Source organism: Carcharhinus amblyrhynchos, chromosome 8 (genome assembly GCF_965287045.1).
Source record: "Carcharhinus amblyrhynchos chromosome 8, sCarAmb.v2.hapA, whole genome shotgun sequence".
In the NCBI taxonomy this organism is placed as follows: Eukaryota; Metazoa; Chordata; class Chondrichthyes; order Carcharhiniformes; family Carcharhinidae; genus Carcharhinus; species Carcharhinus amblyrhynchos.
The window spans coordinates 35969191-35986938 of NC_137331.1; the positions used below are offsets into that span (position 1 = coordinate 35969191).

The 17748-nt window shown below is 44.9% G+C and overlaps 1 protein-coding gene across 1 annotated transcript in view; it reads right to left on the reverse strand.

The window, feature by feature from the left end:
- ofcc1 (orofacial cleft 1 candidate 1) overlaps positions 1 to 17748 on the reverse strand; it is a 213192-nt gene that overhangs the window by 147816 nt on the left and 47628 nt on the right. Inside the window, exons 5-7 of the mRNA XM_080193522.1 lie at positions 15629 to 15705; positions 9253 to 9370; positions 4896 to 5135 (exon numbers count right to left, since the gene is read on the reverse strand). Coding sequence (XP_080049648.1) covers positions 4896 to 5135; positions 9253 to 9370; positions 15629 to 15705 — 435 coding nt within the window. The remainder of the gene's footprint in view (positions 1 to 4895; positions 5136 to 9252; positions 9371 to 15628; positions 15706 to 17748) is intronic.

Here is a 17748-nt window from a genome sequence, read left to right on the forward strand (position 1 = left end):
TCTTGAGTAGGTTGGTACGTGTTCACTGATTTTTGTATCCTTTTCCTGATGGAAGAAGGTGGAAGAGAGAATGTCCTGCATGCATGGGGTCCTTAATTATGCTGGCTGCTTTTCCAAAGCAGCAGGAAATGTAGACAGAGTCAATGGATGGGAGGTTGGATTGTGTTTTGGACTGGGCTAGAGTCGGGACCCTTTGTAGTTTCTTGACTTCTCTTATTGCACATTTCATTTTTTAAAGAATGGGAGCAAATTGAGAGTCTTATATATTTTTTGAAACGAGTTCTATTCGATATGTGTGACACCATGGAGAAATTGTAAAACTAACGTTACACAATCAGCCTCATATCTCCAGTGTTAGGATGCTCGGTGAAAGATGTTGCTAAACAAATTTTGTGCCCGGCTTTAACCTCCGGGGAGAATCTTAAGGATTGCACCTGGCTGCCGCGAAACTACATTTTTATACATCAATACTCTATGGAGGATACCATGATTGTTTGGTATTAGGAGCATGTGTGCACCCAAGCATGGAGAAAAAAGCCAAGCAGATCAGTATTGTGGCTTGTGTAGCATGTCAAGGATTTAACAGTGACATTTGCGAAAGACAATATAGCTATGAGGAATGTAATGTGTGATTTAAACTATCTGGGAACTGATAGCTTTATACAAGAAAAATAAAATCCAATAATCCCCCCTGCAAGGTACAATTCAGTTGTAAAAGATGTAGAATTATTAATATTCTAATCCAGGATTTTGCCACTAACATTTTCTTGTACCTGTGCTTCATTCTTCAAGTAACATAAAAGAGAAAGGATATAAATCTAATAATAATCGGGCTGTGTTTGTATAGGAGTCTTATCTATTGTTCTAACATGACTGCCAATAGGTGATCGATCCTGGGTAAACTGTTAGTTGGAGTATTGTCTGGCTGGAGAGCACTCCTTCACAAGATCAAAGGTTAAGAGCTAACAAAGGTAGGCCAGCTACCTGGTGGTCAGGGCAGATAGTTAAGTTCATCCGGTCAAGGGGTAGTTTGGGTTCAGGTGGAGAATTGCAGAGGGGAGGAGGGTTCACAGTGAGAGTCAGGGTATTGTTGGTGGGGGTGGGGGAGGGGATCAGGTAGCAATGGGACAGTAGTCTAGCTTCAGGGCAGGGACAGTAGTTAGGTAGGATAAAGTAGTCCAAGAATAGGGGTGGCACAGTGGTTCAGTGGTTAGCACTGCTGCTTCACAGCACCAGGGACCCAGGTTCAATTCCCAGCTTGGGTCACTGTCTGTGTGGAGTCTGCATGTTCTCCCTGTGTCTGCGTGGGTTTCCTCTGGGTGCTCCACTTTCCTTCCACAGACCAATGATGTGCAGGTTAGGTGGATTGGTCATGCTAAGTACCCTCTTCGTGTTAGGTGGATTTGCAGACTAAATACATGGGCTTAGAGCCTGGATGGGATTGTTGTCGGTGTAGGCTTGATGGGTCGAATAGCCTCCTTCTGCACTGTAGTGATTCTATGATTCTAGAACAGTACAACACAGGAACAGATCCTTTGGCCCACCAAGCCTGTGCTGACACATGACATCTGTCTAAACTAAAGACCTTTTGCCTCTACACGGTCTGTATTCTTCTATTCCCTGTCTATTCATCAAGATGCCTCTTAAGCTGCTACTGTATTTGCTTCTACCACCTCCTCTGGCAGCACTTTCCAGGCACTTACCATCCATCCTCTGTGTAGAAAATTTGCCAATCACATCTCCTTTAAACTTTCCCCCTTTTACCTTAAATCTGTGTCCCCTAGTAATTGACATTTCTGAAGGACATTAGTGAATCAAGTGGGTTTTTACGACAATCAATGATAGTTTCATGATCACCAGCACTGAGCCTAGCTTTCAATTCTAGTTTTTTTCCTTCGGACATTCAAAAGAAGTCGTGTTGAACTCGAAATATCAACTTGTTTCTCTCTCTACAGATGCTGCCAGACCTGCTGAAGTCTTTTCAGCACTTTACATTTTTATTACACAATGGTATTTGTTACTAGACACTATTGACTGTTGCCATTTGCAACCGATTTGTCCAAAAAGTGCAAAGTCTGCTTATAAATCATTTCTTACACTTTGCAGGTTGTTTCCAGTTAGTCACACTTTTATCCCTCTCTGAAGGATTTCTACCATCAACACAATCTAGAAAGATTAAGCTCCATCACTGTCAATCTTGTCCTGAAATTATGGCTGGAATTCTCCACCCTCGCCCGCGTCTGGGATTTTCCAGTCCCGCTGTTGTGAATGAAGATTTGGCTGAGCGCCACATTCTCCATTCGCGCTGGCCAATGATGGTGGGGCTTCCAACATCAAAGAGTTCCAGCCTATGTAAAAATAGACATGCTTCTTCTTCAAGAGCAGGCCTGGACTACCTAATTCTTCCTTGCTAGTGTTCACCTTACTGTGAGGCACTGCTCAATCCACTAATTGGATCTAGGAATCAGCCAAACTCATATCTTGCACAATGAGGTAAGACAATGTTGTTCCTTTGTTTAAGAAGGGTAGCAAGAATAATCCAGCTAACTACAGGCCAGTGAGCCTTATATCAGTAGTGGGGAAATTATTGGAGAGGTTTCATCGAGACAGGATTTATTCCCATTTAGAAATAAGTGGACATATTAGTGAGAGGTAACATGATTTTGTGAAGGGGAAGTCGTGCCTCACGAACTTGATCGACCTTTTCGTGGTAGTGATGAAGATGATCGATGAGGATAGGGCAGTGGATGTTGTTTACGTGGACTTCAGTAAGGTCTTTGACAAGGCCCCTCATTGCAGACTGGTGCAGAAGGTGAAGTCACATGGGATCAGAGGTAAACTGGCAAGGTGGATACAAAACTGGCTTGGTCAAACAAGACAGGGAGTAGTGGTGTTCCTCAGGGATCAGTGCTGGGACCTTTGCTATTTGTAATATATATAAATGATTTGGAATAAAATGTAACTGGTTTGATTAATAAGTTTGCGGACGACACAAAGGTTGATGGGTTTGCGGATAGCGATGAGAACCATCAGAGGATACAGCAGGTTATAGATCAGTTGGAGACTCGGGCTGAGAGATGGCAGATGGACTTTAATCTGGACAAATGTGAGGTAATGCATTTTGGAAGGTCTAATACAGATAGGAAATATACAGTAAATGGCAGAAACCTTAAGAGAATTGATAGGAAAAGGGATCTTGGGTGTACAGGTATGCAGGTCACTGAAAGTGGCAGTGCAGGTGGAGAAGATAGTCAAGAAGGCATACAGCAAGCTTGCCTTCATCGGCCGGGGCATTGAGTTTAAAAATTGACAAGTCATGTTGCCGCTTTATAGAACCTTAGTTAGGCTGCACTTGGAATATAGTGTTCAATTCTGGTCACCACGCTACCAGAAGGATGTGGAGGCTTTGGAAAGGGTACAGAAAAGATTTACCAGGATGTTGCCTGGTATGGAGGGCATTAGCTATGAGGAGAAGTTGGAGAAACTTGGTTTGTTCTCATTGGAATAATGGAGGTTGAGGGGCAAACTGATTGAAGTCTACAAAATTATGAGAGGCATGGGCAGAGTGGATAGTCAGAAGATGTTTCCCAGGGTTGAAGAGTCAATTACTAGGGGACACAGGCTTAAGGTGCGAGGGGCAAGGCTTAAAGGAGATGTACGAGGCAAGTATGAGCCTGCATGATCAGAGGTGGTTCACAGTGGGAGGCTGAATGGAGAATTGGAGAAACAGATGTGGAGCCAGGAGAAAGAACAGAGCAGTATTCAGAGGATCAGCAACATTTCTGATAACATTCAAGAAAGGTCGGTACATCATGCAAGTAGGTTAATGATGAGAAGTGTGCCCTCTCTTGTTCTGCAATGCGAGAAGATCCAACCGGAATAGCAGACTATTTTTCACTTCTTGAGTGCTTCACTGGAATTTTGTAGGCCAATAGGATTCACTTAGCTTATCTCTTAGTTTCTCCCTGTTTTATTCTCACAAGGTGAGAAGTCCAGCTGGGAAAACTAAGAGGGATAGATCCCGCACACATCTCCACAGCCTCAGACTTTAACATGGTGGAGGAACATTTAAAATGCAATTCAGGACAAAACTCGGGGCGGCAAGTGCCACAGCGATTAGCACTGCTGCCTCACAGTGCCAGGGAATTTGATTCCTGACTTGGGTCACTGTCTGCACATTCTCCCTGTGTTTGCGTGGGTTTCCTCCGGGTACTCCAGTTTCCCCCCACAGTCCTAAAGACGTGCTGGCTAGGTGCATTGGCCATGCTAAATTACTCCTTAGTGTCAAGGAGATGAGGAGGTTATGGGGATAGGGCCCTGGTTCAATTCCTGACTTGGGTCACTGTCTGTGAGAAGTCTGCATGTTCATTTCCTCCCACAATCTGAAAGACATGCTGGTTAGGTACATTGGCATGCTAAATTCTACCTCAGTGTACCCAAACAGGCACCGGAGTGTGGCGACTGAGGGATTTTCACAGTAACTTCATTGCAGTGTTAATGCAAGCCAACTTGTGACATTAATAAATAAACTTAGCAAAAAACACGCTTCTTTCTCTAGTTAAAGTACAGCACCGATTATGTGGTGATTTCCAGAATCATCCAACCATGAAGAGTAAACATCTTGCTGGAATTTTACCGGCATGCCCGCCCCAATTCTGGAGGCAGGTGAGGCTCAGAGAACAGCATTCTCAGTTGGCCTCAGGCGAGATTGTACAAACCTCGGGCGGACGTGCTGGTAAAATTCCACCCATTTTTTGAGACACTGTGACACTTCCAAACACTTACCTGTTGGTCAGCTGAATAGCCAGCTAGAAAATAAATCAGCTGCTGAAACATTTGCTTCCACTTCATGTTTTTTTGCAGGCTAAGCTTTCCAAGATGATAATACTGCTTACTGCGACTATGCTCTGATTGAAGCACAGTTCCACGTTGTAGAAGTTGCCATCGTGCTGGACTGGTAGTGTCGTTCCTGCCCAGTCCTGACCCTTCGACTTGGACCAGTGGAGTGGGTGGCCCCCAAGCTGGCTGCACAGGGAAATCCTGAGATTGAATTGTCCTTTGGGCAATTTATCCTTCACTGCCCGCAAACACTTCAGCTGGATTTGGACAGGCTGGGGTGTACCAGCCCATTCAACCTAGGTGGAACACATTGTGCATTCAGTCTTATAGTGCAAGGAGGGGAACACTGTTTGCATGTGGAGAAACAGAAAACAATTATAAAAATACACCTTAAGCAGCATACACTCTGATACAATCTGAAACGCGTACGACTGAAACACTTCTCCATTCATTGTATCATATGTAAGTGTGATAGAAGTTTCAGATGAATAGTCTAAGAGTTTATGTCCACATTCCGACAGTAAAAGTGGGAAACCATTGGGAATGCATTTGGATTCAACCAGGAAACGGGTGCAGAGGAGTCAGAAACATTGCAGAATCTCTACAGTGCAGCTGGAGACCATTTGGCCCATCGGATCTGCACTAACAAAGCATCTCTCCCCATAATGCCACACATTCCCTCTGGCTAACCCATCTAACCTACACATTCTGGGACAGTAAGGGGCAATTTAACATGGCCAATACACTTAACCTGCACATCTTTGGACTGTGGAAGGAAACCAGGGAACCCGGAGGAAACCCACGCACGCACAGGGAGAACGCGCAGATTCCAGACAGACGGTCACCCAAGGCTGGAATCGAACCCGGGTCCCTGGAGCTGTCAGGCAGCAGTGCCGACCACTGTGCCACCATGACGTCACGTTATCAACTTACACCTATTCATTGTCATATAGGCAACATGGAAAATTTTTCATGCCTACAGATTTCAATAACACTGGCACCCAGCCAGCAGTAAGTGTGTTGCTGAGTGATTTCAGGAGGGATCCCAATGTTCAGGCATGGCTTGCACCACTTTGAGCTCGGTGCAATATTTTTCAGCCAGCCTACACCTTCTGAAGGGTAGGTACATTCTGGTTGCGATGGGTATTGGAGGTGAATAATGATGTGGAGGTGTCGGTGTTGGACTGGGATGGACACAGTGTCTCACAACAACAGGTTTAAAATCCAACAGGTTTATTTGCTTGCACAAGCTTTCAGAGCACTGCTCCTTCATCAGGTGAATGAACAGATAAATTGGTGGACAGAATGCACTGCCACAATAGTGGCCATTCACCAACTCGATGTGCTGAGCATGGTCGCACACCAACCCACGCATTCAGCAAGTGTTACTTTTGCCATTGGAGTACATCTCAGCATTTAGGTGTGGCATCCACAAAGCCAGCTTACAACATGGGGGTGCCCACTGTCCTGACAAAGCCATGTGCTTACTCTTCCTGCTTCTCTCTGGCCAGAGAGAACATGATGAACTCCCCTCTCCTGACATAAAGAGTATTCAGTTCCACGGCAGCAACTGGAGCCCGACCTCCAGATGGAATAGAACTCAATTTTGCAGAACCATAATCCCCAAGACGAGGAAATCCCACCCAAGGTGACAGAAAATCCCACCCAAGGTGATCAAAGAAATCCCACCCGAGATGAACTTTGTGTGGTCCGCCCTCCCTACCTGCTACAATTCCCATGGCAGCAGGAAGGAAAATTCCACCCATAATCTTTAGGTTCTCAGCCTGATACAAGAACATCATCATACTTCAAGATTTGTACCTGTCACTCTTCCACAGAAATATCTTGGGAAAATAAAATTATTTTTAATGTTGAACCTTGAAATGAAAGCATTTTTACACAAACTTCGGGGTAGGATTTTCTAGCCTTGCTCAGCCAAAAGGCAGAAAATCCCACCTGAGGTAACAGACCTTTGCAGGATCCACCCTCCCTGCCCATTACCAGGGGGCAGGATGGGGAAAAATCCCACCAAACTGAAAACTCTGAAATTATAGTTGGTATTGAGCTAAGTTCTCGTGGACTGTACATAATAAGCAGTTCATTAGCTTAGGTTGGGAAATGGTTGCCGTTAGTCAGCAAGTATTGCAGTCCATCTATGAATAGTGGGAGATGACACATAGTGGCTAGCACTGCTGCCTCACAGCTTCAGGGACCTGGGTTCAATTTCAGCCTCGGGTCATTGTCTGTGTGAAATTTGCTTGTTCTCCTAACGCCTGCATGTGTTTCCTCCGGGTGATCCTGTTTCCTCCCACAGTCCAAAGATGTGCAGCTTAGATTGATTGGCCATGCTAAATTGATACTTAATGTCTGGGAGACTACCCGCATACATATGCGGAGTTATGGGAACAGTCCCTGGGTGGGATTGTTGTCAATGCAGACTCACTGGGCTGAATGGCCTCTTTCTGCAGTGTAGGGATTATATGAAACAGAGGGAGAGAAACAGACACAAAGGCAGATCCATAATTGACAGTTAAGTCTTCAAGGAGGCAGCTGTGGGGCCACGTTTTTCCACAAGTTCAAATGTTGCTTTGAATTTGGGATGCACAGGGCTAATTGGGAGTTGGTAGGGGCGACATTGCATTATGTCATTGGGCTTACAGCTTCACGGGAAGCAAGATGGGGTGTAGATGAGGCTTCTTGGCAAAGTCCGCTTTCACCCCCAGTCAACCCACAAAGAAGTCAATCCATCAGCACAGGGAATGCAGAGCGTAGTCCATCATTTGTAGCATGTTATGTCATGTCGATTAAACTAAGTGGCTCAGATCATTAATAGCAGTATGGTGACAAAGCGGTTAGCACTGCTGCCTCACAACAGCAGAGACCCGGATTCGTTTCCCAGCTTGGGTCACTGTCAGAGTGGAGTTTGCACATTCTCCCCGAGTCTGCATGGGTTTCCTCTGGAATAGGGCCTAAGAAGGATTGTAGTCAGTGCAAATTCAAGGGGTCGAATGGCTTCCTTCTGCACTGATTCACATTGTGCGATTCACAGTCCAAGTATGTGCAGGTTAGGTGGATTGGCCATGCTAAATTGCCCCGAAATGTCAGGGGGATTAGTTAGGGTAAATACATGGGGTTACAGGCATAAAGCCTGGGACTGTTGTCGGTGCAAGCTCGATGGGCTGAATGGGTTCCTTCTGCACTGCAGGGATTCTATGATTGTATGATTCAACATTGCTTTGTTAAGTTGACTCACTGTACAGTGCTGACCAAGTGAATCGATTGAGAAGGAGCATGTGCAGGACAGATTCTGACCATAAGTTGGTCCATCCCCTCCCTCGAGTGATACTGTGACCTAGTTACGAATTTGGGCAGTCTCTTCAATGGGAATGACTCGCGCTGCTCTGCGAACAGCCCATCTGAGGCAAGACCTAAACTCGGAGTGAGGGTTGGCTACCCTGTGGGAAAGTTGTGCCATTCGTAACATGCATTTCCGCTTTGAACACAGTGCGGCAAACGATATTTACCACACAAATATTTTCATTCACGACTTGGCAGGCAAATTTTCCCCCAAAAAAAGGTCGCTTTGATTTCAATTCAGGCTTAACGGCCACAGAGTTGTCCATTTTGCCAAGAAATATTCTGTGAGAATCAACAGCCAGCCTCTTTAGCAGGCGCCGGTATCAATTTTTTAAAGCTCTGAGCTGCATTGCAATTATTTTCATTCTAATTACAAAATTTTAATTAACAAAAAAAATCCAAATTTAATATTTTGCTCGCTACAACCCAAAATTAACATTATATGAAAAATTGAGGTAATCTTTTTAAAACCTCCAGGCAGGATTACTGGTGCAGGAAGGTTTTGGATATTAAACACATTCTAAATTAAACACCCCCAACAAATTTCATACAGAAATGTATTTAGATAATTTTGCATGCCAAAACATATTTTATATTATTGTGCGCCTACCCCCTCTGACTTGGCCCCGGCGAGTTTTGAAATTTATAAGTGAAGATCTTGTCTTTAGCCAATGAAATTGCTATGCATGGCAGGATTGCCATTGCTTTTCTAGCTATACAGCTTGTTTCAAGTCAGCTAGCCATAAAAAATCTTTATCTCCCTGAAACACAGCAATTTGGAAGATAATCGAATGGTGACTGGGGGGCAGAAATGCCAGTCTGAGGAATTATACCACAATCTCTCTTGCATTTACAACCTTCCTCAAAGCAAGCTGTCAGCCTGGTAGGGAAGGTTGATGGAAGATTCATTACATCTTCGGGCCTGTCTCATTTGCATGGCGACAGAGATGCTCCCCGCTCGCTGAAAAGGCTTCACTCAGCCTGGCTTCTGACGCTGGGCTCGGTAGAAGGGCTTTAATGGCAAGCTGCAGGAAGAGATATGTTGTCTGCCCTTACCTTCCAGCGGTGGCCTTGCATACCGCTCTGCTGGTGTTTGACTTCAGCCAGGTCACCATACATAGCCATGATTTCATCCCTGCGGCTTTCCAATGCTTTCTGCAACCGGTTTTCCGCGCTGCAATGTGACATATTTTGTGGTCATGTGTCCGCACTTTTCTGAAAATAGCATAAAATAACACGACACGGTACTTACGTTAATTTGTAACCTAACTTTGGGGGGGCTTCACTCAGTCGGCCGGATTCTTCCGCATTGCCTGCTGCTGGGATTTCCCAGTCACGCATGCCATGAACGGAGATTTGGCTGAGCGCCAAACTCTCGCCTGCAATGGTAGCAGGGCGAACGAGACCGGAGAATACCAGACAGCAACCGGAATTTTACCAGCACGCCCACTCTGATTCCATGGTGTGGGGCGAGGGTCGGAGAACGGCATTCTCCGTTGGCCTCAGGCAGGATCGTACGGACCTCAGGCTGACATACCGATAAAATTCCACCTTGTGTCTGTGCTTATTAGTATTGAATCAGAAAATGCAGAGGGTGGGATTCTCTGATCTCCCCCGTAACGAGAACAGAAAATTTGACTCTCTAACTAAAACTCCAGTCATGGTCAGCGGCACTGAGAAATCATAGCTGCAAATGAAGATGGAAGATTTTGGCCATGGATTTAAAGTTGTATTGTTATGGGGCATTTATGTATCTCACCATTTCTCATTTAAAAATATTGAGTGGCAACTATTAAAATGGGAAGAGGTGCATACATGTCACACCTGATTTCAAACCTGTTACATGTAATGTGTAGTGACTGTTGATTTGAATTGATTTATTATTGTCACGTATTGGTATACAGTGAGAGGTATTGGTTCTTGCGCACTGTACAGACAAAGCATACTGAGCATAGAGTGTATAGGGGACAAGGAAAGGAGAGAGTGCAGAGTGAAATGTTACAGTCATAGCGAGGGTGTGGAGAAAGATCAATTTAATATATGGTCGGTCCATTCAAAAGTCTGATGGCAGCAGGGAAGAAATTGTTCTTGCTATGTGTTCTCAGACTTTGGTATCTTTTTCCTGACAGAAGAAGGTGGAAGAGAGAATGTCCAGGATGCGTGGGGTCCTTAATTATGCTGGCTGCTTTGCCGAGGCAGTGGGAGATGTAGACAGAGACAATGGATGGGAGGTTAGTTTGAGTGATGGATTGGGCTACATTCACGACCGTTTGTAGTTTCTCACTGTCAGCGACAGTTAATGTTGTGAATTTGCGCACAGCATGATCACACACACACACACACACACACACACACACACACACACACACACACACACACACACACACACACACACACACACACAACCACCACCAAATTATCTCCCATTTTTTTAAACAAAGGCAATGTGTAATGTTCATTCAAAAGACAAGCAAGGCCAGGTGTATCCTCAGTTCCAATGTCTCATCATTATAAATAGGTCAACATCTTGCCGATTCATATGTTCAAGGTCTGAGTCAGAATTAAATGAAATATACCCTGATGCAGAAGCTTAAGTGTACCTAGTGGGACAAAATGACACCTATTTTAAGAGAGAATTTTGTTTTGCTACAATCAAAACATTTCGATAAAAAGAGATGCAATATTGTATCTCAAAACTGATAGAAAGTTCGACCCTGCAAATCTTAATCTACATTACGCTGAAGATGCTTTAAACAAACACACAAACTTAATAGACAGTGCCATTTTGAAAATGAAAGAGCAATGACAGAGTGGGTTTTAGTTGGATTACACTTTCAAAGAACAGGCACACACACAATGGCTGGCACAGTGGCACAATGGTTAGCATTGCTGCCTCACAGCAGTAGGGGCCCGGGTTCAATTCTGATCTCAGGTCACTGTGTGTGTGGAGTTTACATGTTCTCCCTGTCTCTGTCTGGGTTTCCTTCTACGTTCCAAAGATGTATGGGTTACATGGATTGGCCATGCCAAATTGCCCACTGGTGTAGATTAGGGGGATTAGCGTGTTAATTATGTGGGGTTATGGGGATAGGGGCCTGAGGGGCTTTATCGGAAGGTTGGTGCAGACCCAATGGTCTGAATGGTCTTCTGCGCTGTAGGGATTCTATGAACAATGGGCCAAATGGCCTCCTTCTGCACTGTAGAGATTCTATGATAAATGTTTGGAATGATGGAGCATCTGTAACCCTCAGTGGTAGAGAATTCCAAAGATTCACAACTCTTTGAGTGAAACAATTTCTCTTCATTTCAGTCCTAACTGATTGAACCCTTATCCTGCGAATGTGCCTCCTCCTAACCTGCACTGACCCTGCTGCCCATGTGAACTAAAACCCCCTACCCTTCCAGGACCATATCCCTCTATTCCCATCCTATTCATGTATTTGTCCAGATGCCCCTTAAAAGTCACTATCACAAGCACTATGGGGAATCTAGTGAAGATGGGGGGGAGGGGTGGGATGCAGAAGACCATTGGAGGGGGTGTACTTAGTGGGGTGGAGGATCACCCAAGGGGTTGACATTGTAGGAGGAGTCCCTTGCAGGAATCGATCTGAGTGTTTACAATAGTTAGGCTGATGTTAAAAGTTGTTTTATCTCTAACTTTTTCAGTCTAACTATTAGTGTATCACTGGTAGAACCATCCGATGTTAGCAACTTAAATCACTTAGCAAAGGGCAATTGTCCAGGACAAGTAAGCGCTTCTGCAACATTCCAAAACATGTTCACAATGAACTTCGCCACGATGATCTCACTTTTCTTCTTCTTCCTGCTCTTCATTTCTTCCTAGGATACAATTCTATCTCTGTACCCACTGTTGATTCTCCCTTTGAAATCCTCCCCCCAGTACAGCCAAGGGCCTGATCTTCGGGACAGAGGTATAACTCCATGTAATTCCTTTCACACCCTCTCAGGTAGATTCCAGTATCATCCTTTGGCATGTTTTGAAGGTCAGCAGGGAAATTCCGGGCCAATATTTATCCCGCAATCAACTTTTACAGATGCACCATAGAAAGCGTTCTTTCTGGTCGTATCACAGCTTGGCATGGCTCCTGCTGTTGCCCAAGATCGCAAGAAACTACAAAAGTTCGTGACTGTAGCCCAATCCATCAATCATGCCAGCATCCTCCTCCCATCTATTGACTCTGTCTACACTTCCCACTGCCTCAGCAAAGCAACCAGCATAATTAAGGACCCCATGCACCCTGGACATTCCCTCTTCCATCTTCTTCTACTGGGAAAAAGATACAAAAGTCTGAGGTCACATATTAACCAACTCAAGAACAGCTTCTTTCCTGCTGCTAATGAACTGTTGAATGGACCTACCTCACATTAAGGTGATCTTTCTCTGCACCCTAGCTATGACTGTAACACTACATTCTGCCCTCCCGCTCTATGAACAATATGCTTTGTCTGTATAGCACGCAAGAAACAATACTTTTCACTGTACACGAATACATGTGATAATAATAAATCAAATCAAATTTAAAAGTCACAAAAACAGGTGGTATGGTCATCATCATTTGCTGTTTCTGACAGCTTGCTGTGCACAAATGGCAGCTGTGTTTCCTAGATTACAATAGTGGGTACTCTTCAGAAACTGCTTCATTGGCTGTAGAGCTGTTTGGGGAATCATAGATTCCCTACAGTGGAGAAGAGGCCATTCAGCCCATCGAGTCTGTACTGACTCTCTGACAGAGATCTTAACTATGCTCTGTCCCCTGCCCTATCCCCATAACCCTACACTTTTCCCATTGCTAACTGGACAGTAAGGTGCAATTTTGCATCATCAGTCCACCTGACCTGCACATCTTTGCCAATGGGCGGACAACTGGAGGAAGCCAGACATGGGAGCATGTGCAAACTCCAAACAGACAGATGCCCAAGGTTGGAATTGAACCTGGGTCCATGATGCTGCCCATTTAGTAGTTGTGAAATTGTTTCAGCCAGCCTGAGTTAAAATGGGAGATATAAGAATGGCAGTTCAGATAGAACAATAGAACCATAGAAAGATTACAGCATAGAAGACTATTTGGCCCATTTTGTCCATGCCAGCCTGAGGACACCCAAGGGCCTTTTCTAATCCCACCTTCCTGCACCTGGCCCATAGCCCTGTGGCTTACAGCACTAATGATGCAGATCCAGGTACTTTTTAAAAGAGTTTAGTGCCTCTGCCTCCACCGCCAATGCAGCCAGTAAATCCCAGCCACCCACCACCCTCTGTGTAAAAAGATTCTTCCCCATGTTTCCTCTACACTTACTGCCGCTTATCTTGAATCCATGTCCCCTGGTTCTAGAACTTTCCACCAAGGGAAGCAACTTTATGCTGTCCAATCTATCTCTTCCCCTCATAATTTTGCACACCTCTATCGAGTCATTCCTCAGTCTTCTCTGTTCCAAGGAAAATAATTCCAATCTATCCAATCTCTCCTCATAGCTACACTTTTCCAACCCTGGCAACATCCTTGTAAGCTTCTTCTGCACTCCCTTCTGGGCAATTACATCCTTCCTACAATGTGGTGACCAGGGGCCAGGTTCTCCAACCTCACCCGCAGCTGGGATTCTCCAGTCCCGCTGCAGTGAACGGAGAATTCAGCCAAATTCTCCGTTCTCACTGGCCGCGCTGGTAGAGGGGTGTGAGTGGCTGGAGAATTCTGGCCCAGAACTGGACACATTGGGCCTGATTTTACCATTTTGATTCTAAGTGTTGAATCTGGGCGTGATTCAGATCTAACTTGGAAATCTGCTTTCAGGCACGCACTTAGCCTGAAAAAAAAATTGCGGGTCTGAATCGCGTTGTGGGCGGGGCTTATCGTGCCCGATACGATCGGAGCTCTGAACTGCGCATGTACAGTTAGAAAAAAAAATTCAAAATCTTGCCACTGTCACATCATTGCCAGGCTGCTAAAAACGGATAAAGCAGCCCAGGAGTGATGATCCCCACAGACATCACTCCCATCCCTACAACATAACTACCCCCTTTATCTACCCACCCCCCTCTCCGCTACCCAGGCCAATCATGACCCTCTGCCCCTTTCCCCCCACCGATCACTGCAGAGTGACAGTGGATCCTCTCTGCTCCTGCCCCTTCCTCCCGGAGAAAGTTTGGGCCTCGACCTGGCAACGATCTGCTCTCCTCCCTCTCTCTCGCGCCCTTCTCCCCCACCAGTGATACATCTGACCCACCTCCCCTCCACCCTTCTCCCCAGACAACAATCAGGCCTCCCTCCTCCCCCACCCCACCCCCCCCTCCCCGCTCCACCTCCCCCCCACCCCGCCCCCCCCCCGCAACCAACTAGACAATGATCTGGCCTCTCTCAGCCCTCCTCCCCCCCTCCTTACCCCCCTCACTAGAGGTACATCTGACCCGCCTCCTCCTTCCCCCCACCAGAAGAAGATTGGGCCTCCCCTATCCCACACGCCGCCTACCGCCCCCCCCCCCCCAACCAGAGAATGATCTAGCCCACCCCCCCCCATCCTCAACCCCCCCTCCCCGATTTGAGTTAGAGAGCAGCCGGAAGCTCTGAACCTACCTCTATAGCCGCTGGAGCACCTGAAACAGACTTTTCGCCGGGCATTTCTGTCTCGTGCTGAATCTGGACGGGCGAACTCGATGGTAAAGGGGGAAATGCTGATAAAGTTGGGCGGCCAGTTCATTACTTCAATCTAAATGCATGCAAATACATTTAAATTGTTGTTGCGCCCGTTTCGGGTGCAAATCGGATTGCGGCCATTTTCAGGCCTTGGTAAAATGGGCATCTGTGCGGACATGGGCACGGATCGCATTAATGGCCTCACGCCCAAAAACGAATGCGACACAATGGTAAAATTGGGCCCAATACCTCCAGATGGGGCCTCACCAGTGGTTTATACAATTCCAACATTATGTCCTATTATATTCCATACCTCTGCCAATGACATGCCCATCACTGGTAGCTGGTTTATTGCTGACGGACATGCATGTACAGAAAGGTATGGGGTAATTTTGGCAACCAAACTGATAATTCAGCAATCTGTTTTAATTTGCTCATTTCCCAAATATTTGTGTCATTATCAACAGGTTCACCAGAAGTAGCAAGATGTATCTGAAAACGGCCTGACATTATTGCTTAAATTGATTATTTCTAAACTCTGCATTAAAAGAATTAACACATGAAAAATAAATTAACCGAAAATAAAGCTAACAGTCCCGGTAGGTACAATTATTCGGCAATTTGTAAATTACATTTGTAATTTTAACATCTTTCACACTTTCAAATGTCAGAACTTCAGAAATAAACAGATTAATGCAACATTAATGAGGTCAGTGCGCATTCTCAGTTATCTTGTTTTCAATACCTGTTGCCATAAATACGTTCCCACGCAGTAACACACTTACATCTGGAAGGCCGGATGAAGACTCTCCTGTACATTTCCTGACTGTTCAGCATTGATCTCCTTCCCAGATCCTGTTCCCTAAAGACAGCAGAAACCACCAATGGTGAATTGTAGAATCCCAAAAGTACTCATCAACCTAACTCGCACATCTTTGGACTGTGGACAGAACCGGAGCACCCAAAGGAAACCCACGCAGGCAAGGGGAGAACGTGCAAACTCCACAAAGATAGTGATTCAAGCCAGGACTCAAAACCTGGTCCCTGGGCACTGCGAGGCAACGGTGCTAACCACTGTGCCACCGTGCCATCTCCTATCAGAAACTCCTATCTGAAATAGAAGAGAAACTGTTGACCAAAATATGCAGAGGTCAAAATTCCGTGTAACCTAGGTACGAAATTCCGCCATAATTTCAGGGAGAAGAATTATAGAGTCGCAAAGAAGAGGCCATTCAGCCCATCCAATCTGCACCAACTCTCTGACAGTGTATCCTACCCTGTAGCCCCACACATTCAACATGGCTAATCCATTTATCACATCTTGGGATACTAAGGCGCAATTTAATATGGCCGCTCCGCTTAACCTACACATCTTTAGATTGTGGAAGAAAACTGGGGCACCCAGGGGAAACGCACGTAGACACAGGGAGTATGTGCAAACTCCACACAGATAATCACCCAAGGTGAGAATTGAACCTGGGTCCCTGGCACTATGAGGCAGCAGTACTAACCACTGTGCCACCATGCCATCTCTTTTGATATAAAAAAAAGCGCGAACCGAGATGCAAAAAGTAAGGTTATTGAGAAGGGTATTAGCTATGAGGGGAGGGTGGATAAACTCACTAGAATGATGGAAATTGAGGGGTGACCTGATAGAGGTTTACAAGATTCTGAGTAGCAGAGTGAATAGTCAGATGCTCTTTCCAAGGGTAGGAAGGTCAAGTACTCAGGGACATAGGTTTAAGGTGCATGGGGAAAAATTTAGAGGAGATGTGAGGGGCAAGTTTTTTACACAGACGGTGGCGAATGTCTGGAGCGCGCTGCTCGGGAAGGTGGTACAGGTACGATAGTGGCATTTAAGGGGCAACTAGACAATTACATGAATCAGATGAGAATGAAAGGGTACAGACTCCGTAAGTGCATAGGGTTTTAGTTTAGGCAGGCATCATAATTGGCACAGGCTTGGAGGGCCGAAGGGCCTGTTCCTGTGCTGTACTGTTCTTAGTTCTTTGTTCTTTGTTAAGATGTAAAACAAAGTGTGTACCAGATTCATTAATGTATTAATATAGAAGTATAATGCCATACTGTATGTCATATCCTGAAATTATATAAATTTTCAATTAAGTTTACAAAGTAAACTAAACATTGAAACAAAAATGACAAAATACCAACACAATATGCACTAATACTTAAAAATGGAAACATATGCACATACATGTATATGCTTAAAAAAGGCAAATCAAAGCCACCCACATAGAATAAAGCACAGCAGAAAGGTAATGAGAAAATCAGTAAAGATACTTTATTGTGACATTTTAATGTAACTACAAATCTGTCCAGTTTAAAGAAAAGCTTTATACTTAAGCTGCTTTCAGCAAATAACACACATCACTAAAGCATAATGGTATTAATAAAGTAGCTACAATGCTGAGAATTTAGCAGTATTTGTCCCAATGCATGCTTATTACATCAAGCAGCATCAACAGAATAAAACACATATGACACATGCTAACTAGCAATGAATTCTGAACACTTCTTTCCTGTCATGCAATAAATAGTGATAAATGCTAACCTTCCTGAATAGAAACAGTGCTTCTTTTTAAAAAAAATGTCGAGAATCATTCATTTTGAGGCTTTATGAATCCACTTGAGACTGGTGGATGGATTTAAAGTAGAGATTCACCATGATTTTTGATTGAATGAAGGGGCTAAATTGCCTACTCCTGTGCATGCTGTAGTGTTAAGTTATCTAGTTTCTCAGTTTTATTTATCATTGTCACATGTAGGCTAACATTAACGCTGCAATGAAGTTACTGTGAAAATTCCCCAGTCGCCATACTCCAGCACCTGTTCGGGTACACTGAGGGAGAATTTTTTTTATTCGTTCATGGGACATGGGCTGTCG